This window comes from Squalius cephalus (assembly GCF_949319135.1).
Source record: "Squalius cephalus genome assembly, chromosome: 10".
In the NCBI taxonomy this organism is placed as follows: Eukaryota; Metazoa; Chordata; class Actinopteri; order Cypriniformes; family Leuciscidae; genus Squalius; species Squalius cephalus.
The window spans coordinates 33,684,784-33,704,694 of NC_137131.1; the positions used below are offsets into that span (position 1 = coordinate 33,684,784).

A 19,911-nucleotide genomic window follows, 5' to 3' on the forward strand; every position below is an offset into this window, starting at 1 on the left:
GTGTTTGTGTGTCTTTTGAAGAAATGCTAATTGTAGGTTGTGAGATTGCATCCATTTTTTATATATATATATAAATCTCAGCTTTCGGTTTATAAATCAAATCAAATCAAGGTCATGGTGTGCCACCAACATGCGGGGAAACAGAAAGTGATATCATAGAGAGAACAAGATAAAAAAAAGTTTGTAGACAAGCTTTAAATTGGCATGAAAAAAACCTTGCTAGAAAGTTTGAAGAATTTTTAAAAGCTTGAGGTTTGAAGGTTTTTATAGTTTTAATTAGTTTAAGTTTTAGTATAGTAGTTTTAAAAGTTTGAATGTTTTCAGTTTGAAATAGTTTGTTTTAGTTTAGAAATATTAGATAGAATGGAAGCTTAAATAAGTCTTGATTGATTAGAAATATTACATAGAATGGCAGCTAATGGAGTCTCATGGTCTAGATAGTTAGAAAGAAAGAAAGAAAAATAAAGAAAGAGCAAAAGAAAGAAAGAGAATGAAAGAAAGAAAGACAAAGAAAGAAAGAAAGAAAAGAGAGAGAAAGAAAGAGAGAAAGAAAGAAAAGAGAGAAAGAAAGAAAGAAAGAAGAAAATAAAGAAAGAAAGAAAAGAGAGAGGAGAGAGAAATAAAAGAGAAATAAAGAGAGAGAGAGAAAGAAAGATAGAGAAAGAAAGAGAGAAAGAAAGAGAGAAAGAAAGAGAGAAAGAAAGAGAGAAAGAAAGAGATAGATAGATAGATAGATAGATAGATAGATAGATAGATAGATAGATAGATAGATAGATAGATAGATTAGAAATAGTATGGAAGCTTAAATGTGTCTTGATTAGAAAAATTTCATAGAATGGCAGCTAATGGAGTCTAATGGTTTAGTTAGTTAGAAAGAAAGAAAGAGAGAAAGAACAAAAGAAAGAGATAGAAAAGAGAAAGAAAGAAGAAAGAAAGAAAAGATAAAGAAAGAGAAATAAAGAGGGAAAGAAAAAGAAAGAAAGAAAGAGAGAAAGAAAAAGAGAGAAAGAGAGAGAAAGAAAGAAGGGAAGGTAGGTAGATAGATAGATAGATAGATAGATAGATAGATAGATAGATAGATAGATAGATAGATAGATAGATAGCAGAGGTGGACAAAGTACACAACTTCCTTACTTGAGTGAAAGAACAGATACTACTGGAATATTACTCCGTTAGTACACGTAAAAGTTGTAAAAAAGCACAGAAGTACTTGTTTTTAAAAGTACTTAAGTAACAAAAGTAAATGTCAATGCATTGTTTTATTATTTTGTTGCATTGTTGTGTGTAATACTTACAGTACCTTATGCCTCTGAATATATGCTTACCTACCCTCACATCAATATCAAATTTATTTCTAGAACACAGTTCCAGTAGTGGGATTGAATGTGAGATTGAATAAGTGCACTCAATAACGTCCACAATGGTTTCGGACACCCAAATGGCTGTTCCCTCAAATAGTGCCCTATTTAAAGTTTTTGGCCTTTTAGTATGAATATGTTAGTCAAATCGGGATGAGCAAGACTGTGATTACGTCAGTGCTGTCAAAATAGCCAAGAAACAAGTAGGGCTTTTGAAGGAATTTCCCTTGAGGTAATTTGACTCAGAGATTGACTAAATTGACTCAGAGATCATTTTTATCTCCATTTATGTATTGCTAAGTGTTATGCTGTGGTTAGCAGGCATGAAGACGAGTACATGTTCAGTATGCATTTCCCTCCCATGCATTTTATATGCCCCCCTTAAGACTGAGGTCTGGCGACAGCACTGTATGAAGGACAGATATTGTGTTTACATGCTTTTCCGCTTCAGATCTGCTGCGTGAGATCACGTGAGGCGCTTCCTCTGGCACGATAATCTTAATAACATTTTGTAGTGTGTGGTGCGCTGCGATTTTCAAATCTTGTAGTATGAGCATGTTTAAGATTTGAGGGAAGAAAATCTGCAAAGATTCTCCTTAAGTGTGTGCTGCAACCAGATTTCAAAATCGGTTAGGATTTTAAAACTCCTGTAGTGTGAGCCAGGCATTACTGTTATCTATAAGCTAGTGTGCACCAAAACAATGACAAAATTTGCATTTAGAAGACCAAACCCAACGTTAAAAATGAAAATCAGGTTGATTTCAGGAATCCAACGCCGGATTGACATTAATCTCCAACGTTGGACAGACGTTGTATTGTGGTTGAAAACGAAAACCGACGGATGTTGGTTTCTGACATCAATCTGACTTTCATTTCCAAACAAAATGCAACCAAAATCATCCCCTGACTAACATTACTACTTTCTACTCAAGGACCTTGACAGAATTGTAGTGGAGTAAAAAGTATGATATTTGTCTTTCAAATGTAGTGAAGTTAAAGTAAAAAGTTTCCAGAAAAAATAATACTCCAGTAAAGTACAGATACTCAAAGTGTACTTAAGTACAGTAAATGTACTTTGTTACTGTCCACCTCTGATAGATAGATAGATAGATAGATAGATAGATAGATAGATAGATAGATAGATAGATAGATAGATAGATAGATAGATAGATAGATAGATAGATAGATAAGAAATAGTACATAGAATGGAAGCTCAAATGAGTCTCGATTGATTAGAAATAGTACATAGAATGGCAGCTAATGGAGTCTAATGGGCCTCTCCAGCTGTCAAAATCTGAATTTAGACAGTTGAAGTTTGAATAGTCTTGGCTCAGTTTGAACATTCCGCAATGAAAGTCTATGGGATTTTTCTGATTTTTGATCAGCAATTTTAGGAAAACCTTAAAGTCCTATCAGTCTAAAAAGATGAAGCAACTCGAGTCAGAACAGTTTGAAGGTCTATTGTGAGTTTGGTGGATGTAGCTTGAACAGTTTAGAAGGAGAAATTTAGTCCAATAATAATAATAATCTAAGTACAATATCAATAAACTTAATTAGTTCAGGTTGTAAAATGTCCCCGAAATTAATTATATTCTTTAATAAAAAAAAAGAAGATGTTACTATTATATTGTATTTAAATTGACCTAATTAAAATGTGTACTCACATGTATTGAAGGTGTAAGGAAAATATGTTACTACTTTTTATTTGATGGTTACACCACATTACATTTTTTGGTGTTCAATTTAAAATGTGGCACGTTTTAAGCTAGATTTTAAAACAATCTTTTTTTTCACCATAAACACTGTTATCTACAGCAGTGGTTCCCAAACCTGTCCTGCCGGCACCCCAACACTGCACGTTTTCTTTGTCTCCCTAATCAAACACACCTGATTCAACTCATCAGCTCATTATCACATGGGTTAATGAGCTGATGAGTTGAATCAGGTGTGTTTGATTAGGGCGACAAAGAAAATGTGCAGTGTTGGGGTGCCGGCAGGACAGGTTTGGGAACCACTGATCTACAGTACACCATTTGAAGTGGATCAAAACCTTTCGTGAATTTTGAACAAAACCCGTTCTTGTCTTAGGACAACTTTTTTGATCCGCTTCAAATGTTGACTATTGTATTATTGACTCTTCTAACTACTTTAACTTTTATCACAGGTTGTGAACGAGATCTATCCATTATGGACATATTCCTACCTTGTCCTGCTTTTTCCTGTTTTCCTGGTCACGGATTACCTTCGCTACAAGCCTGTGCTTATTCTCCAGGCGGCCAGCTTCATAGTGACATATGCTATGCTCATGAAGGCCCAGGGTGTGCGGGCCATGCAGTTATTGGAATTCTTTTTCGGTTTGGCCACTGCCACTGAAGTTGCGTACTACTCCTACATCTACAGTGTTGTGGAGCCGTCTCATTATCAGAGGGTGTCTGGTTTTTGTCGCAGTGTCACACTGTTGGGCTCGGCCATTGGCTCACTCATGGGACAGCTTCTGGTGTCTGTAGGCCAGGTACCTCTTCTTTACTTGAGCGTCATCACTCTGGCGTCCTCCTGCATAGCTTTTGTTGCCCCTTGGTTCCTACCCATGCCCGGTAAGAGCCTGTTCTTTCATGAGAAAGAGCGCAGCTCTCAGGATGAAGCAGTACTGGAACCCATGAACCGTGGTCAGCTGATTGAGAAGCCAGAGGATCCAGAGTCCAAAATGCAGCTTAGTGCAGATGAAAGAACGGTGAGTAGGCTAGTTTTTATGTAATGATAGTAAAATTTTACAAATGTGTCCGGTTTATTTGTATGCTCTTCCAAAAAGTTTGATATGTTAATCAAAAACACATGCTTTTAAATTAATAAACAAGTATTCATTACTTCAATGAGCTCATTGTTTCTGCCTTAAATTATTACATTGTTTAAAAATAATACATTTTTGGCTAACTGTGATTTTGTATATGTACATTTCTGAAATGCATAACTTAGACAGTTACCTCTGATAACAGAACACTCAATTGTAATGTGGACTCAAAATATGCATTTTCTGTAAAGCTGCTTTGAAACGATGTGTATTGTGAAAAGCGCTATACAAATAAATGTGAATTGAATTGAACTGAATTAAGATAATTCAGATTAATTCTTATGTTACGACTGATATCTAGTATGATGTAATTATTGTATATTATTTTATAATAAAATTATATTTATGCACCATACATCTGATCTTTGAACACAGTGAGCCCTAGTATTACCTGCTACTATTAAAGGAATGGTTCACCCAAAAAAGCAAATTCTGTCATTTACTCACTCTGATGTTGTTCCAAACCAAAAGATTTCGGTTAATCTTTGAAACCCAAATTAAGATATTTTCTTTGAATCCTGAGAGGTTTCTGTCCCTCCATTGATAGTCCAGATAACCCAAACTTAGAAGATCCAAAAAGGTCATAAAGGCATCGTAAAATAGATCTACATGAATCAAGTGGATTGATCCAAATCTTATAAAGATATAAGATCGCTTTATATGATGAACAACAGATTTAATTTACATCAAGCAGTGATTGAAACATTATACATGGAGCATGTCACATATGGTAAATATGGAAGCTCAAAAGTGCGTGCGGGATGCATGAGGACCAGTGAGGTTTGTTTTAGCATGTGACATGATGTATGTGTGTTGTTTATATGTGAATAAAAGCCTAAATTAAATCTGTTTTTCATATAAAGTGATCATATCTCTTTACAAGACTTTAAGACACTCAATTCATATGAATTTATTTTAGGACATCTTAAAGACCTTTTTGGATTTTTGGTTGTCTAGGCTTTCAGTGAAGGAACTGAACCATCTCAGGTTTCATTAAAAAACATATCTTTGTGTTTCAAAGTTTAACCAAAGTCTTTAAATGATGACTGAATGTTCTTTTTTTTTAAAACATTAAAAAAAATGCTAGTATTTGCAGATACTGATATGTTCACAGTCATGTGCATTATCAGATAACTGTCTATGACTTGATTTGACTCATTTGTTTGATTTTCAGACTCTCAGGGACAACGCTAGCAGTAGTAGATTACTGGAAGTGTTAAAAATGCTCTGGGCAGACTTCCTGCAGTGTTACTCCTCCTCTACCCTACTGGCCTGGTCAGTGTGGTGGGCTTTGTCCACATGTGGTTACTTCCAGGTGATTAATTACGCTCAAGCACTTTGGGAGAAAATCTTGCCTTCCAATGAGTTTGAGATCTACAATGGATATGTGGAGACCATTTCTACCTTGCTTGGTATGGTCATTGGTTTATAACTCATTTGACTATATGCTCATTCTCAAATTACTTTATGCGTTCTCTGTTTTCAGCATTTTCATAATTATCAACACAAATTCAACAATCAATAGACGCACAATTGTATAAATTGATTCCCAATAATAGGGCACCTATTATGCTTTTTATTTTTACTTTTCTTTTAGTGCAGAGGGTATCAAACTCAGTTCCTGGAGGGCCACAGCCCTGCAGAGTTTAGCTTGACTGAAACCCCTTGTTTGCAGTCCTGATATTATTTCCATTAGCTACATAAACACGTTACACATTTGCAAAATGCCCGCCTACTGGCCAATTTGGCCTGTCCTCAAAGAACAGTTGGGAAAGTGATTTCACTATAGCCTTGTTTAGACTATCAGTCCAAATCCGATCATATTTAGCAAGTGTGAATGGAAAAAAATAACATGAAATCTGATTATTTATAAATCCATTTCAAGCTACATTCATTTGACAACTTTTGGCTGGATTTTGCCTACCCCACCTTTAAATCATGTAAATGTATTCTAGTAGACCCCAAAAATAAAATGATGAACTTGGAAATTAGCGTAATATGGGCACTTTTAATGACTTATGTTTCTCCCGCCAGGTGCTTTTGCTGCATTTGTTGTAAGCTTTGTGAAAGTGTCCTGGGCAGAGTGGGGAGAACTTGCTCTCTGCATTTTCTCTGTGGTAATTGCAGTGTGTGTGTGCCTCATGGACACCATCAGGAATATCTGGGTTTGCTACACTGCCTATGTTATCTTCAGAGCTACCTACATGCTGCTTATCACCATAGCAACGTAAGTAAAGCTGTCAATATGTATCAATTTTCTTTAGAAATTAGCTTTACGCTGGATAACGTTTAATTTTGTGAAGGTACATTTTGTTCGGACCACAACGTTCTAAGAACTTACGACAGCGAAAGAAATGAGGATGAAAGAAAATTAAAGAAAAAAGGAGAAATGAGTATTCCAAAGATACCCGGATTGTCTACTCTTTCCGGTTAGAATCCGAAGTGCAGATCCATGCACATTGTAACGGCTAATATTGCCCACAACCCATTGCGTGTTGGACAAGGATTTGATTAGAACTACAAACACAGATAAAAAAGTGTTAAACTACAAACATGGCAGATGTACAAGTCCGACAGTTAAGTAGAGAAGTTTAGATAAAGGGGTTTGAGTGATTAAAGGGATAGTTCACCCAAAAATAAAAATTCTATCATTTACTCACCCTCAATTTGTTCCAAACCTGTATGAATTTCTTTTTTCTGTGGAACACAAAAGAAGATATTTTGAAGAATGCCAGTAACCAAACAGTTGATGGGCACCATTGACTTTCATAGTATTTTTTTCCCTACTATTGAAGTCAATGAGGCCCCTTTAACTGTTTGGTTACCCATATTCTTCAAAATATCACAATATTACATTCACTTGGATGTACGTCATTGCTTACGTTACATGAGTGCTCACTACAGGCTGAACCCTTGCAATGGGTTTTTAATGGAACGCTCTTAAGCCCTTGATCACTTGGAATCTGCTATGGAGATATGGATTCAATATAGTTATATAAAATTTATTTTATTTTTTAATCGAAGATTAAAATGAACTAGAATTGTGTAAAAAAAAAAAAACAGTCAGCCTAAGGTAGCTACAAGTATGAAATGCGGTTAAATGTCAAAATAACTGTCAATACAATAGAATGTCAATACACTAGAGTTGTGTGGGGTGAGGGTAAATTAAGAGTGATCTTACGTCCCAACCATGGTGCATTGTGGTCTATGGTTCTGCTTAAAGTGTACATATTGAGTAGACTCGCAACCTCTGTCAAAATCAAAGGGTCGAGTGTCTGTCCATATAAACGTCCCTCACCCACTTTACGAAGTTTAACACACTTCAAAATGGCGTTGAGGATTCCTCTGAGGGGAAGTGCTTAGGGAAGTTAGAGTGGAGTTAAACAGTCAAAGAGAGAATACAGAGCACAGCTTGGGCACAACAACAAACCCTTACGGCTCTGGGAGTAACAACAGCAAAATGAACAAAAACTCCAAAACTCTTGATTCATTTGATTGCATGATTGAAAGAATCAATTACAAAGCAAGTGCATAATACTCTCTGGAAGATGGGCTAAATGAATAAACACTGTTTCTGCATTCCTAAATCACAGAGAGCCCAAACTCATTCATTGGTTCCATTTCCATCTATATTTGTCAGTGTTTGTTCAATCTTGTTGCTGCAGTACTCCAAATAATCATGTTTAAATCTGAAGTGAGTTTTGAATTAGCGACATTACCTTCTAAACTGTAGTCTTTCTGCTCATTTAGGGACTGTTCGTTATTTATTTAAGGGGCCACCGGAGGAGTTTTGAGATCAGTTGTCAAAAAAGACATGACCCTCCCTTCGCCAGCAATAATTTTTTCTATGACCCTCCAAAATGATTGTGAAAAAAGGCACGACCCTCCCCGATAATTTATTGATTAGCCTAATTCTGTACTAGTTTGGCTTGGCAAAGATGTTCAGATAGCCATTGTTTGTTTGTTTTTTAAACCATAAACTCTTGCTTTCTCATCTGGCTGTAACGATAGACCAAACCTATGATTCGGTTCGTATCACGATTTTTTATTTTAGATTTGAAAAAAAAAAAATCATGTTTTCGGTATTGCGGTGTGACGCGTTCAACATGTGGGTGGCGTTGCGAATAAAGCATCTAAAAGCTGTCACAAAGAACCGGCAAAATGATTATTAATATGTCAAATATAGCTAGACATTTTAATTGTTTTTAATAAACAAGTGTTTTCTGTGTCGACTGCAAAGATGAAGTTGACGATGCGTCGCGATCGTCTCAGAACGCGCCAGAGAGAAATGAACATTTCATAAGGAGAAAGCAGTCTGTTTTCCTTCGTTTTGAATTGTTCTGCATGTTTAAAAGTAGACATTTCAAGCTTTCTATATATTTCTCAGGTCTATGAGGCAAGTAGCATACCTTACGCTGAGTTTCGGTTCATTTATGAGACAAGAGTCCAGTTCACTCGCCCGCGCCTCCGTGTCATGATTATTTATTTTCTACTATATTTAGACTACTTATTTATTAAATCCAGATGAAACATTGATTAAAATTAAGATAAAATTAATAAAAAAACGAAATTCACTTTAAAGAAAGGCTTTGTGCTTTCTGTTTGAGGTCTCTGTGCAATTTTTAAAGTCGCTTCAGAGCAGTCATGTCCGTGCGTAATGGAGAACTGTCACGTCCGTAACATTTATTTTTATTTTTTCACATAAATGCAAACACGAAAAATAAAATAAAAATAATATAAAATTTAATTTTCTGTGGAGGCCGATCTTTATTCATCTTTATTCATCCGGTGGGTATATATATTTTGGTTTGCACAGTGTAATTTAAAGAATTAGCTAGGATGAGATGCGCTACTGTTTACGAGCAGTGCAAGTGACCACGCGGGCGCCTCTATGATTGTGTTGTCTGCTATATTTGGTATTTGGCAATTTGTTGATAAAAAAAAAAAAAAAAAATTAAGATACAATTTATACAAAACGAAATTCACTTTAAAAATCGTTTTCTGCAAAACAAAACTTAATTAAGTGGTCAAAATCATGTCTGACCCGCTCCATGTCTCTCGATATTGCGTATACTCGTGTGTGCGGTTCACTTTTCATAATCAACATAGATGAAAAAATAACATTATTATATTTTAACAAAAATGAAACTAAATGAGCTTATTTAATGGTAACAACACAGTAGGCCTACAGACTCGATTTGTGCAAATTGCTGCACATTCATTTTATTCTGAATTTTGCACACACAAGTTGAAAGGCATTTGTTTGTGCATGCATGTAAAACATATCTGCAACATTTATCAAGTTCACTGATAATTATGCGTGCATTTATTAATTATTATCTTAATGAATAATGAATCAAGGACGAAGCATGTAAACTGTTTGTTTAGAATTTGGATCGATCATCGCAAATAGATCCGAATGAAGAAACGTACAAAACCATATAGGCTATAGAAAATGGGTGGGCCCGGACCTAAATGCCCACCCGGGCCCAATGGTAGCGCCGCGGCTGGTGGTGGTAGCCCTACATCTTACACATCGTGGAAACAAAATAAGAATGGAAACTAAAATATGCAGTATCGCCCCACAGCGCACATTCTATTAGCAGTCCCAATACTGTTAAACTCGACGTACGTTCACATCACATGTTAATGCAGCGGTAGAGTTACACTCACAGGACACTGCACTTAACAAAAGTTCATTATTTGCTCGTGCTTTAAAGCTTTGCCGGGTAAACATTTCTTTGGCATTCTGTTCTGACATGATGCACTTTTTCTAAGCGCGAACTGAAGCGCACACTGTCAAACAGCGCCAAACTGGATTTTTGTTGGGTCAGACCCATCTGATATCGAAGGGGGGCTGTTAACGCGAGATCAACATGGAGCTAAATGGAAAAAAAAATAGCACCAAACAAGCCACTTTGAAATGTTGCTGTTTTAATGAATATAAAAGTTGGGTGACCCTCCCCCTAGACTAAAAAAAGTTGGATGACCCTCCCCTCAACAAAGAATAAAAAGACATGACCCTCCCCTATTTTCCTCCGGTGGCCCCTTCCATAAATACCGAACGGTCCCTTATCTGAAATTCGTTTGGCTGTTTCAGTCGAGTTGTCCATGTGCACTTGGACCCTGACAATACTTTCTTTTCTTTAAAAGTCTACTCTTTAAAAAAATTCCTTGTCAAATATTTAAATGCATAACACTTTAAATCGATGTTGGGAAAGATCAAATTCATTTGTCTTTTTTATATTGCAGGTATCAGATTGCTGCTAACTTAAGCATGAAACGATATGCTTTGGTTTTTGGTGTAAACACTTTCATTGCACTCTTACTGCAGACGCTTCTTACAGTGATTGTAGTAGATTCTGCCGGACTGGGCCTGGACATTTTTCTACAGGTAAAGTACAACATGAATCCAGCCAGAGTGAGTAATAATGCTTTTGCATCACTAAAGCTGCTAATATCCTGTGCAATTTTCTGCTTTCCACAGTTTTTGATCTATGCGAGTTACTTTGCTGCAGTAGCAGTGATATTCTTCATTGCTGGGCTGTATAAACTGTTCAAAAGAAGGAGATCTGGAGGACAGAATGAATTATCCACAACAGAGTCCGTTCCAGAGGCATGAAACGCAAGGTTATGGAATAAACCTCTGTACAACTGAACAGAAAAAAATGTATAAAAAAAGATAAGCAGCATTTCCAAATTCCAGCTTTATAGATTATAAGCACTGATAATTAGGATGCTTATTACTGAGGTCACAATAATACACTGTAAGTGGCTGTTGCAAATCACAGATTGTGTAGAAGAAAATGCACTTATTTAAAGAAAACCATTATGATGCCTTATTTTATGGCTGTTACTTGACTCTAAATATTTATTTTATTCAACGTTATAGCACATTTATTCCTCCGCCAAGCAATGTAGTTCCAAAGAGGTTGCCAAGCAACACATGCAGCTACAAAGAATCACAAACGACAGTTGTGCAATGTGCAGTAATACTATGTAATGCGGTCAAAGGTGTATGTTAGAGTAATTTACAACAACTTCGAACGCGGCTCAACCAATCAGAATCAATGACCGGAACTATCCGTTTTAGAATTGAATTTCTGCATTTCCACCGCGGTTAAGTACTGTGAAGATTAGGCAAATTAGTCCGGTGACTGCGCGCACCGCGACAGATTTTTTAAAATGGTGGTTGAAATGAAATGGTGCGTGGAGTCAATCAATCCAAATGCGGCATGAACTCAACCAGTCAGCATGCTCAGTGCCCAAGACCCAACTCCGAAGTACCTGAACTTTGAAAAAGTACTACCTCGCAAGCAGGGACTTGCTGTGGGGTAACCTTTTTTTTTTTTACCCAGAACTTCATTTAGACCCTGGTTCCTGCGGTCGAAACACACCGAGTACCTACAAAGTCCCTAGTTCCTGCGGTGAAAACCCGGCTTTAGTCACAAGAATTGGGCCAATACTAGTCAGACTGTTAGCTCGTACTATCACATTATGGATGCAAGCACAAGTTTGAATCTGCCATCTCATCTTTTCTTACACGTGTGCAGAATTAATGCACGTTCACTGCAAATTCATAAAATGTTTGGCTCAAACAAGATTTTGAACAATTATACCCAGTTTTTGCCTACCATCAAAAAACCACTATTTGGCCTTCATTGACTGTATAAAATGTTTCTTTGTCATCACATTTTGTTGAAGCTGGCGCACAGACAGCTCTTTTGTCAGCCCGCTGTTGTGCGGTCTATCCTATGCTGAAGGTCCCCGTGAACCGGAAGTTGCAAACGACTTTTCTCCAGTGTTGTGACGTATTTCCCAGTGAAAAGGAATATTGAACAGAGGGCAGGGTTTTACTCTAGCGCTCCTCCTCGCCATCTCTCACTCATAGCAGACTAACGGTTTGAGGGGAGTGGTTAAGCGTTTTCAACCCAAGCCGTCAAACTGATTTCATCAGAGAAGGAACGCCATTCCAGACCGGAAGTAACTTTTCAGACTTTGATTAAAGATTACCACGGCAAACAAAAAAATTTCTGTGTATTAACTTGCACCGATTAATTGTTCACTACAAGATTAGTAATATGCGCTAACAAAGTAAATACTTCAAGTCGACATGAAATCAGAATTGACCCTGTTTCTTGTCGAAAAAACCTGACGCACACATAAGTTCTCCTTCACATCTGTCACAATCTTTCAATTTGTTTTACCTTTGCAGTTTAAACAAACCATACATCTCACATATTTCAACAAGGCATCTTACTTTATTATTATTTCTTAATGAATTTCTGAAATAACCAAACTTCAACAACATAAGGGCAGATCCCTTAAGCGCAGCTGGTGAACCTCGAGTGATCAAGAATATCACTTGTTTCGTTCCCTTGAATCCTAAGTGGGGTGGAGCTGGGACATGAGGAAAGAAAGGGAGGATGCACAAAAAAAAATAAAAAATAAAAATAATGAAAAGCACCCAAAGCCTTTTTGATTCAGATTGCTTTTGTAAAGAAAGAGAGATGTAACATTTTAGTTATTTTTTGTCTATTCTAAGAAAATCATTCCAAATGAAGCCACAGCAGAATCAACCTTTGCACATCTTTGTTACATTTCTTCATACAAAAACTACACGTTTTGTTGAACATCCCATCTATGTTTTATTTAATACATTATTTAAAAAAAAAACATTTCTTCATTTACAGATAAAGGGGAGCATGTCTGTGTGTTTGAACACTAATAGTCCTTGATATATCATGTTACTACACACAACAGAAGGAAATTAATTTAGTTCAAATGTCAGAATAATAAGATTCAGTATTAACAATTTGTATATATACAATATTCAATTGACTACACTAAACAGCGACATAATTTACCATGACCAGCCGAAAGCTGCATTGCACCATCCATTGTACCGTATTTGCAAATACCGGCAAAGATCTATAAATCTTCATCTATGGTCTAGCTTTACAGAAAAATGATACAGTAGAAAGATGTTTTAGAAATATGCAGTGCATAAGTTACAGGCAGTAACACTGTCATTAGAAATATTTTCATACCTATTCAGCCTTCTTTTAAAAAATAACATTTTAAATGTTAAAAAAAGCAATAACATATGATTGCCTTGATGGACTAATAAAATTCAGTCATGATTGTGCTGACATTATAACAAATGTACATTTATGTTGTTTAATTTAAGTCTTGTTGTATAGTATTGTGGAAATTTGAGATCAAAACAGGGTTGTGTGTGGAATTAACATATGGTATGTTTTATATTGTAAGGTAATTTGGTTTTAGGTGTTGTGTGTTCTATGATGTTGGATACTGAATAAGTGTGATCTTCTAGTGCTGCTGTTTTTAGTATTCTTCTGTAGAGGTTTTCTAAAAATAAAATAAAAATAACCTGATCACATTTTGTGGATCTGTGCATTTCTTTTGGTATAAAATATTTAAGATTTGTACAAATTATTCATTTTAATGTTTTCACATTGCATAATTGCATATACTAACAACACATTTAACATTTAGCCTTTTTTTTTTTAAATATTCATTTTAAATCATCCATGTCATTAGGCAATGTATAAAAGTATGAATGTAGTTTACTAAATGTCTTAGTGCACATTTTATTACCCCTGAATGCCCAGTAGAGGGCAGTAGAGAAATTCCAGATAAAATAGCCCATACAAAATGTTCCCAGAATAAAATGTTTACTTGTGACTCAATTTATCAACAAAATATATAGATAATTAATTGTGGAACAAAATACACACATTTTTTTCCTTATTAGCAATTAATATTTATTACTGTTAAATTCATAAATGTATAGCTAAAAGAAACTGCATACAAGTACATTCAAATTGTAAAACATAAAACATGAATCAAAAACATTAACAGCACTTTAAAATAATTGGCAACACTTTACAATAAGGTTCATTAGTTAATGCATTAAGTAACATGAACTAACAATGAACAAAACATTTGTTACAGTATTTATTAATCTTTGTTAATTAATACAAATAAAGCTGTTCATATTAGTTCACAGTGCATTAATTAATGTTAACAAATACAACCTTTGATTTTAATAATGTATCAGTAAATGTTGAAACTGATATCAACTAAGATTAATGAATGCTGTAGAAGTATTGTTAACTAATGAACCTTATTGTAAAGTGTTACCAAATCATTCATGACGAGAGCAAATCTAAATATCAGCTTCCACAAAACGGTACATAAAATGAGGAGCTCATTGTACTGTTTAGGAAGAAAACTGCAAAGGCAAAGTCTTCTGTTCTGACATTTGAAACTATTCACACTTTTCCCTGTAGGGAGTGCACAGGATCAAAGACATCTCCCACTGTTCTTAATAACCGTAACCCCGATGATAGCCCTCATGGTAACCATCATGGTGACTGTAGTCGTCGTCTGGGCAACGCATGCCGAGAGACTGCTGGATGGCCATCTCCTGCCTGCGAAGCTGCATGGAGTCCACCAGCTCGTAAATGATTGACATGGACCACATAGGCGAGGGGTACCAGGATTTCACATTGCCGTCTTTCCCAACAAGCAGCATGGAGAAATACTCGTGGCTGATCTGGAAGTAGTTTCTGATGTCCTGCACCAGCGAGGCAGACAGGTCCTCACGGTCCACTGATGCACTTCCTGCAATACAAACCACAGTTTCCTCGTTTTCTTTGAAGAATAAAACAGCACTACATCTGCATTCCAGCAATAAAAGTGAGTGAGTTTTGTTCACTGCGAAACGAGTCGCTAATCTCACCATTTATGGGGTAAAGCTCCAGGACTCCACTCGTGTCATCCAGCGTTTTTCCAGTCATTTTCAGTACAGATATGTGACGCAGCCCTGTGAATTTGGGGAAAAAAGAAAGACTGAACATAATGAGTGTTGACTCATGGATTCAACAGAATTTTCACAGAGATGTTCTCTGAAACATGCATGTGATTTGCATTAAAAATATGTGTTGTTTTTTGTTCTAAAACGGGCCTTCGTTTATGAAGGCATCAATCAAGCTGTCATGCCCCAGAGAGGAAGTGGTCTCTGTTGGATCGCTACGCACGTCTCAAACATCCACAGGTCCTCCTGGATTGTAAAGAATGCAGAGAAAGATTCCTAAAAATGTTCCTACTTCCAAAATAGCTAACGAAAGAGCTGTAAATAGACTGTGTCATGCTATTTTTATTAGTGCCATTCCTCAGAGCCATTTGTGATTGAGGGCTCTTGTGCAGATAAGAGCTGGTTCCAATTAAAAGACAAGTATCAATACCATATGTGCATTTCTATAAGCGGGCAGCTCTCTGGAGAATCCTCTGGCATCTGACTTGATGATTTCCTAGTGCAAATAGTTTTTTATGTTAGTTGTCAAATTGGAATTATGGGATTGTTTGAAGGTCAAGACATCCAGATAGTGTAGAATGCACTTAAGTCATGCATTTTTGATTGGAACGTCCAAACAAATCACAGCTGTTGACATTATCGCATAGGGTGTTGACCGGGCCGAAAACAAAAAGTGTCTATTTTCTGACTTACATAAACAAGTAGGAGTGATGTTGATATAGCAAAGCTCTTAGAGCTTTCTGTATACAGTTCACAAAAAAGTACTACTATTGATAGTTTGAGTGCGGTGTCATATAGTCTCAACTTTCCTGTTTTTTCTTAATCTAGTAAATTCTCAGATTGGCTGCTTTAACACAACTGTGTCATGAACAATTCCACTAATGAAAAATTAAATGATTCCACTGGCTTATTAGAAATCCTTTTAAAGTGTATGCTGTCTGAACTTTATTATGACCATTAAGGTCTTTTACATTATAGGTTACATATAATAGCGCAGGGTTTCCCAAATCAGGGGGTTCGCAAACCCCTGGGGGTTCGTGAGTTGATGAAAATCTAATAATTAATGAAATCAAATGTAAAATTTAAATAATTAAATGGGGATTCACAATTAATCAAAATAAAATAGAAATCGCGATATAGCTTATCAGAGGCGTTGTTTAAATAAATATAGTCTGTTGAGTTTTAGAGTGAAGAGCAGCAATGTTTTTTACACTCAAGTAACTTTGATGAGTTTTATCAGTATCTTAAAGTGGTTTGGTTCTGTTTTATGTGCATTTTTGCAGTTTGTGCTTGCTGCTTAATAATTAATTGAAATGTAGCAAACTGCTCCAGTAGAAATTAAAAGATTTATCCTAAACTCTGCTATGGAAGCTAGCATGTATAAACCGTAATTAAATAATTTATTAATCAATTAAAAAGGAATTTCTACCTGTATGATATTACGGGGTTTGGAAAATGGATAGATGATTGATTTAGCTGCGGCGCCATCTCCTGGCGAGACGCAGGAATTCCTTCAGCACGCACTCTCACAGTGCATTATGGGTATTCTCTAGCCGTTGAGCGTTCATCAGTTGTACACTCGTTGTTGCGGTGAATTGTGGGATTGAATGAGTGCACTTAATATCGTCCACTATGGTTTCGACACCACTACAAATGTCTGTCCATTCGAATAGTGCCCTATTTAAGGGTATAGGGGGTGATTTCGGACACAGCCCATGGCTTCTCTTTGATTTGATTAACATGTTTACCTGTTATTCATTTAGTTGATTAGTTTGCCTTGTGTATTTAAACTCTGTCTTTGTTCAGTTCATTGTCTGTTCTCATTTGGTGGTGTTTACACGACAACAATATGCTTAAAACTGAGAAGTTTTTCCTTTGAGTTTTCCGCATACAGACGACACCATTGTCAAAACGATCCCCATTCACACGGATCCGCAAAAACAACAAAAAATGCTGTATTCTGCTGCCAGGCCGTTAGATGGCAACCATAGATTGAACACGTAATATGCATGTGCTTGACGTCATCATCTTCAGAGATTCGCGTTTTTGCTGTTTACTCGGAGACTGTTTTCAAAAACTTGCACTTTGAAACCCGTTTTCAAAAGTTAGCATTTTCAGCCAACCAAAACGCCGTTGTCGTGTAAATAAATGGCCAAAATGGATAAAAAGTTTTACGTTTTTAGTTTAAAACGGTGTCATGTAAACAGACCCTTAGTTACGTTGATTGTTCTGTTTCTGTTTTTGAAGATTTTGCCTGAGCACTTTGTTTCTTTTGAGTTTTTAAAATAAAATTAACTGCCGTGACTAAATCCTGCACTTTATTTTCATAATTTGTAATCACTCGCTGACATTTAAAAAAGAAATAAAATTTTTCAAATAAAAAATAATCAAAATAAAACATTTTCTGAAAAAATGTTCAAATATTTTATCTGTTATTTAATCTGCATGTCATTTGACCATTAACCAACATCAGAAAGCCGTGAATATGCGAATTTGAACTAAAATCTGAGGGGTACTTCAAGTAAATATTTGGCAGACCAAAACGTTTTTGGACACCTGTAATAGTGTATTACCTACAACAGTGTTTCTCAGTCCTGGGGACGCACATATACTAGAATGTTTTAGATATCTCACACATTAAAACACCTGATTAGCTTCTTAGGGTACGTTTACAAGACAATGATATCCTAAAAACAGAAACGATTTCCTTTGCGTTCTTCACGTACAGACGATAACGTTGATAAAAAGATCCTTGTTCACACAGATCAGCGAAAACAACTACAAACGCTGTATTATGCTGCCAGGACAGTAGTTGGCGATATTATTTTGTAAAGAAACACTACTACGCACCTATAGACTGAACACGTAATACGCAAGACGTCACTATTTTCACAAATTTGCGTTTTTGTAGCTTACACAGAGACAATAACGTTATCGTTATGAATCCCACTTGCACTCTGAATCCCATTTTCAAAAGTTGACTTTTTTTTTCAGGCCCCAAAACATTTTTTTTCAGATAACAAAACATGTTGTTGTCATGTAAATGAACTGCCAAAACACATAAAAATGATTCTGTTTTTAGTTGAAAATGGTGTCGTGTAAATAGCCCCTTAGTGTTTTAAACAGGGAGACACATTTTTGGGAGGTAGGTCCTGAGGACTGGAGTTGAAAAACATTGACCATACACTAGAGATAGTGAAATTGAACATTTCTCATTTTGCATACTTCTGGATTTGTCTATAGCATTTTGTAGTCTATTGTAAGTAGCGCTAGTGGTACGTTCACATTTAAAAGCACATGTTTATTTCACAGTGGAAGATAAAAATGCCACTAAGGTTTATCCAAATGATCTCACCTAGATTACAAGCTTGGCTATTAACGACGTAGAGTTGTTGCTGATAGGCCCATTCTTCATCATTAGGGGTGGATATTACAAACAGTCTCCGCCTCCAACGGAATCTTAAAAGACAATGACATGAGAAAGCATGCAGATGAGCACATTCCTTGCGTTAATGCATTATATAAATGATAAATTCAGACACCGACAGTGGTTATTTCGAACCTAGATAGGAAGTCCTCTAGAGATCTTGATTTGTCTTCTTTCTTGCACATAACCGCAAGTTGCCTCTGCTGTTCTATCTCTTTAATTCGAGTTGACAATGTGTCAGTGTAATCAAACACTGCTTGCATAACAATCGGGACTTCATATCGTTGCTGTGAAAACAAGGAATGCATAATTGTGTGTAATAAAATTAGGTCAGAAATGATTACATCTACATCTCATATTCACTAACAAAAGTTTTTTTACGACACACCTTGACTTTCATGTCAAAGTCAGTCAGCAACATGTTGAAATCATTATAAATCATCCCGAAATGTTTCCGAAATGCAGTGATGAGGTCCTGGTTGATGAGATCACTGTCCGGCAGGCCTCGTAAGGGCTTATCCTGTTCTGTTAAAAAAAGAATGAGGACATTTTGATAGGACATGTTACAAACACACAAAGACTGTAAGCAGCACTGACCTGTCTGGTAGTGTTCAATCTTCATGGTACTGTTTGTGAGGGGCCCAAAGATACTGATGATGGAAATTTTACGCAGGGCCATATTACACACTTGCTCCAGGTACTCATCCCTCTGTTCACTGTACATATGATTCTGCTCATCTGGAGCAGTTATTACCTGCAGACGATTAATAAAACACCCAACATTTTTAGACATTGATTCAGTGCTTGAATGAACCAAAATGCTTCTTAATTTTCAGGAACATAATGAGCAAATAAAGTTTTAAAAAGGGAGGGTTCACATTTTGCTATGAAATTTTTCATAGTATGAAGAACATTTTAATAACCTTTTTGCAACATATAGAACCTTTTGTGCATAGAAAAGATGCCATACAGAACCTTTATTTTTAAGAGGGCTCAACAGTAAGGATTTTTTCCAAAGGTTTCTTAAATAAATGGAAAATTATTCATTTAAATGTATACATTTATCTATTTTTCATTTTAAATGTATAATATTTACACTTATTATTTAATATTCATTTAAAAATGATTACAAATGTTCACACATTTTTACTGACCTTTAAAAATTATTAAAAGTGTTCACACATTGCAGTAATAGATAAAAATGATACATTATATATTTATATATCTATCTGATGAGTTTAAAAAGTCGATACAGAAACAGAATTCCATCTCACCAAATTTCAGAAAAAGTTTGGTGATGAGTCATGTGTAATAAAAAATGTAAGATATAGCGATGACCCATTGGGCATGTGACAGTTTCGACAACAGGCCCGAAACTCTCTCACAATGGGTCATCCTTATTGTTGAGCCCTGAGCTATATCTCTATGTAACTGT

The 19,911-nt window shown here is 36.0% G+C and overlaps 3 protein-coding genes across 4 annotated transcripts in view; 1 reads left to right on the forward strand and 2 right to left on the reverse strand.

Moving 5' to 3' along the window:
* The window catches only part of zbedx (zinc finger BED-type containing X), a 23,155-nt gene extending 19,389 nt beyond the window's left edge, over positions 1-3,766 (reverse strand). The window contains exon 1 of one of the 2 annotated variants that reach the window (XM_079884739.1): positions 3,562-3,766. The gene's annotated coding sequence lies outside the window, so the exon portion shown is untranslated. The remainder of the gene's footprint in view (positions 1-3,561) is intronic. The other variant, XM_079884737.1, reaches the window with a different exon arrangement.
* slc19a2 (solute carrier family 19 member 2) overlaps positions 1-12,669 on the forward strand; it is a 13,338-nt gene extending 669 nt beyond the window's left edge. Inside the window, exons 2-6 of the mRNA XM_079884740.1 lie at positions 3,523-4,089; positions 5,381-5,618; positions 6,241-6,433; positions 10,459-10,600; positions 10,694-12,669. Of these exons, the coding sequence (XP_079740866.1) occupies positions 3,523-4,089; positions 5,381-5,618; positions 6,241-6,433; positions 10,459-10,600; positions 10,694-10,828 (1,275 nt within the window). The 3' untranslated portion in view covers positions 10,829-12,669. The remainder of the gene's footprint in view (positions 1-3,522; positions 4,090-5,380; positions 5,619-6,240; positions 6,434-10,458; positions 10,601-10,693) is intronic.
* Positions 12,670-13,975: 1,306 nt separating this feature from the next.
* The window catches only part of ccdc80l1 (coiled-coil domain containing 80 like 1), a 7,663-nt gene continuing 1,727 nt past the window's right edge, over positions 13,976-19,911 (reverse strand). The window contains exons 2-7 of the mRNA XM_079882613.1: positions 19,074-19,230; positions 18,865-19,001; positions 18,612-18,763; positions 18,405-18,508; positions 14,975-15,058; positions 13,976-14,856 (exon numbers count right to left, since the gene is read on the reverse strand). Coding sequence (XP_079738739.1) covers positions 14,558-14,856; positions 14,975-15,058; positions 18,405-18,508; positions 18,612-18,763; positions 18,865-19,001; positions 19,074-19,230 — 933 coding nt within the window. The 3' untranslated portion in view covers positions 13,976-14,557. The remainder of the gene's footprint in view (positions 14,857-14,974; positions 15,059-18,404; positions 18,509-18,611; positions 18,764-18,864; positions 19,002-19,073; positions 19,231-19,911) is intronic.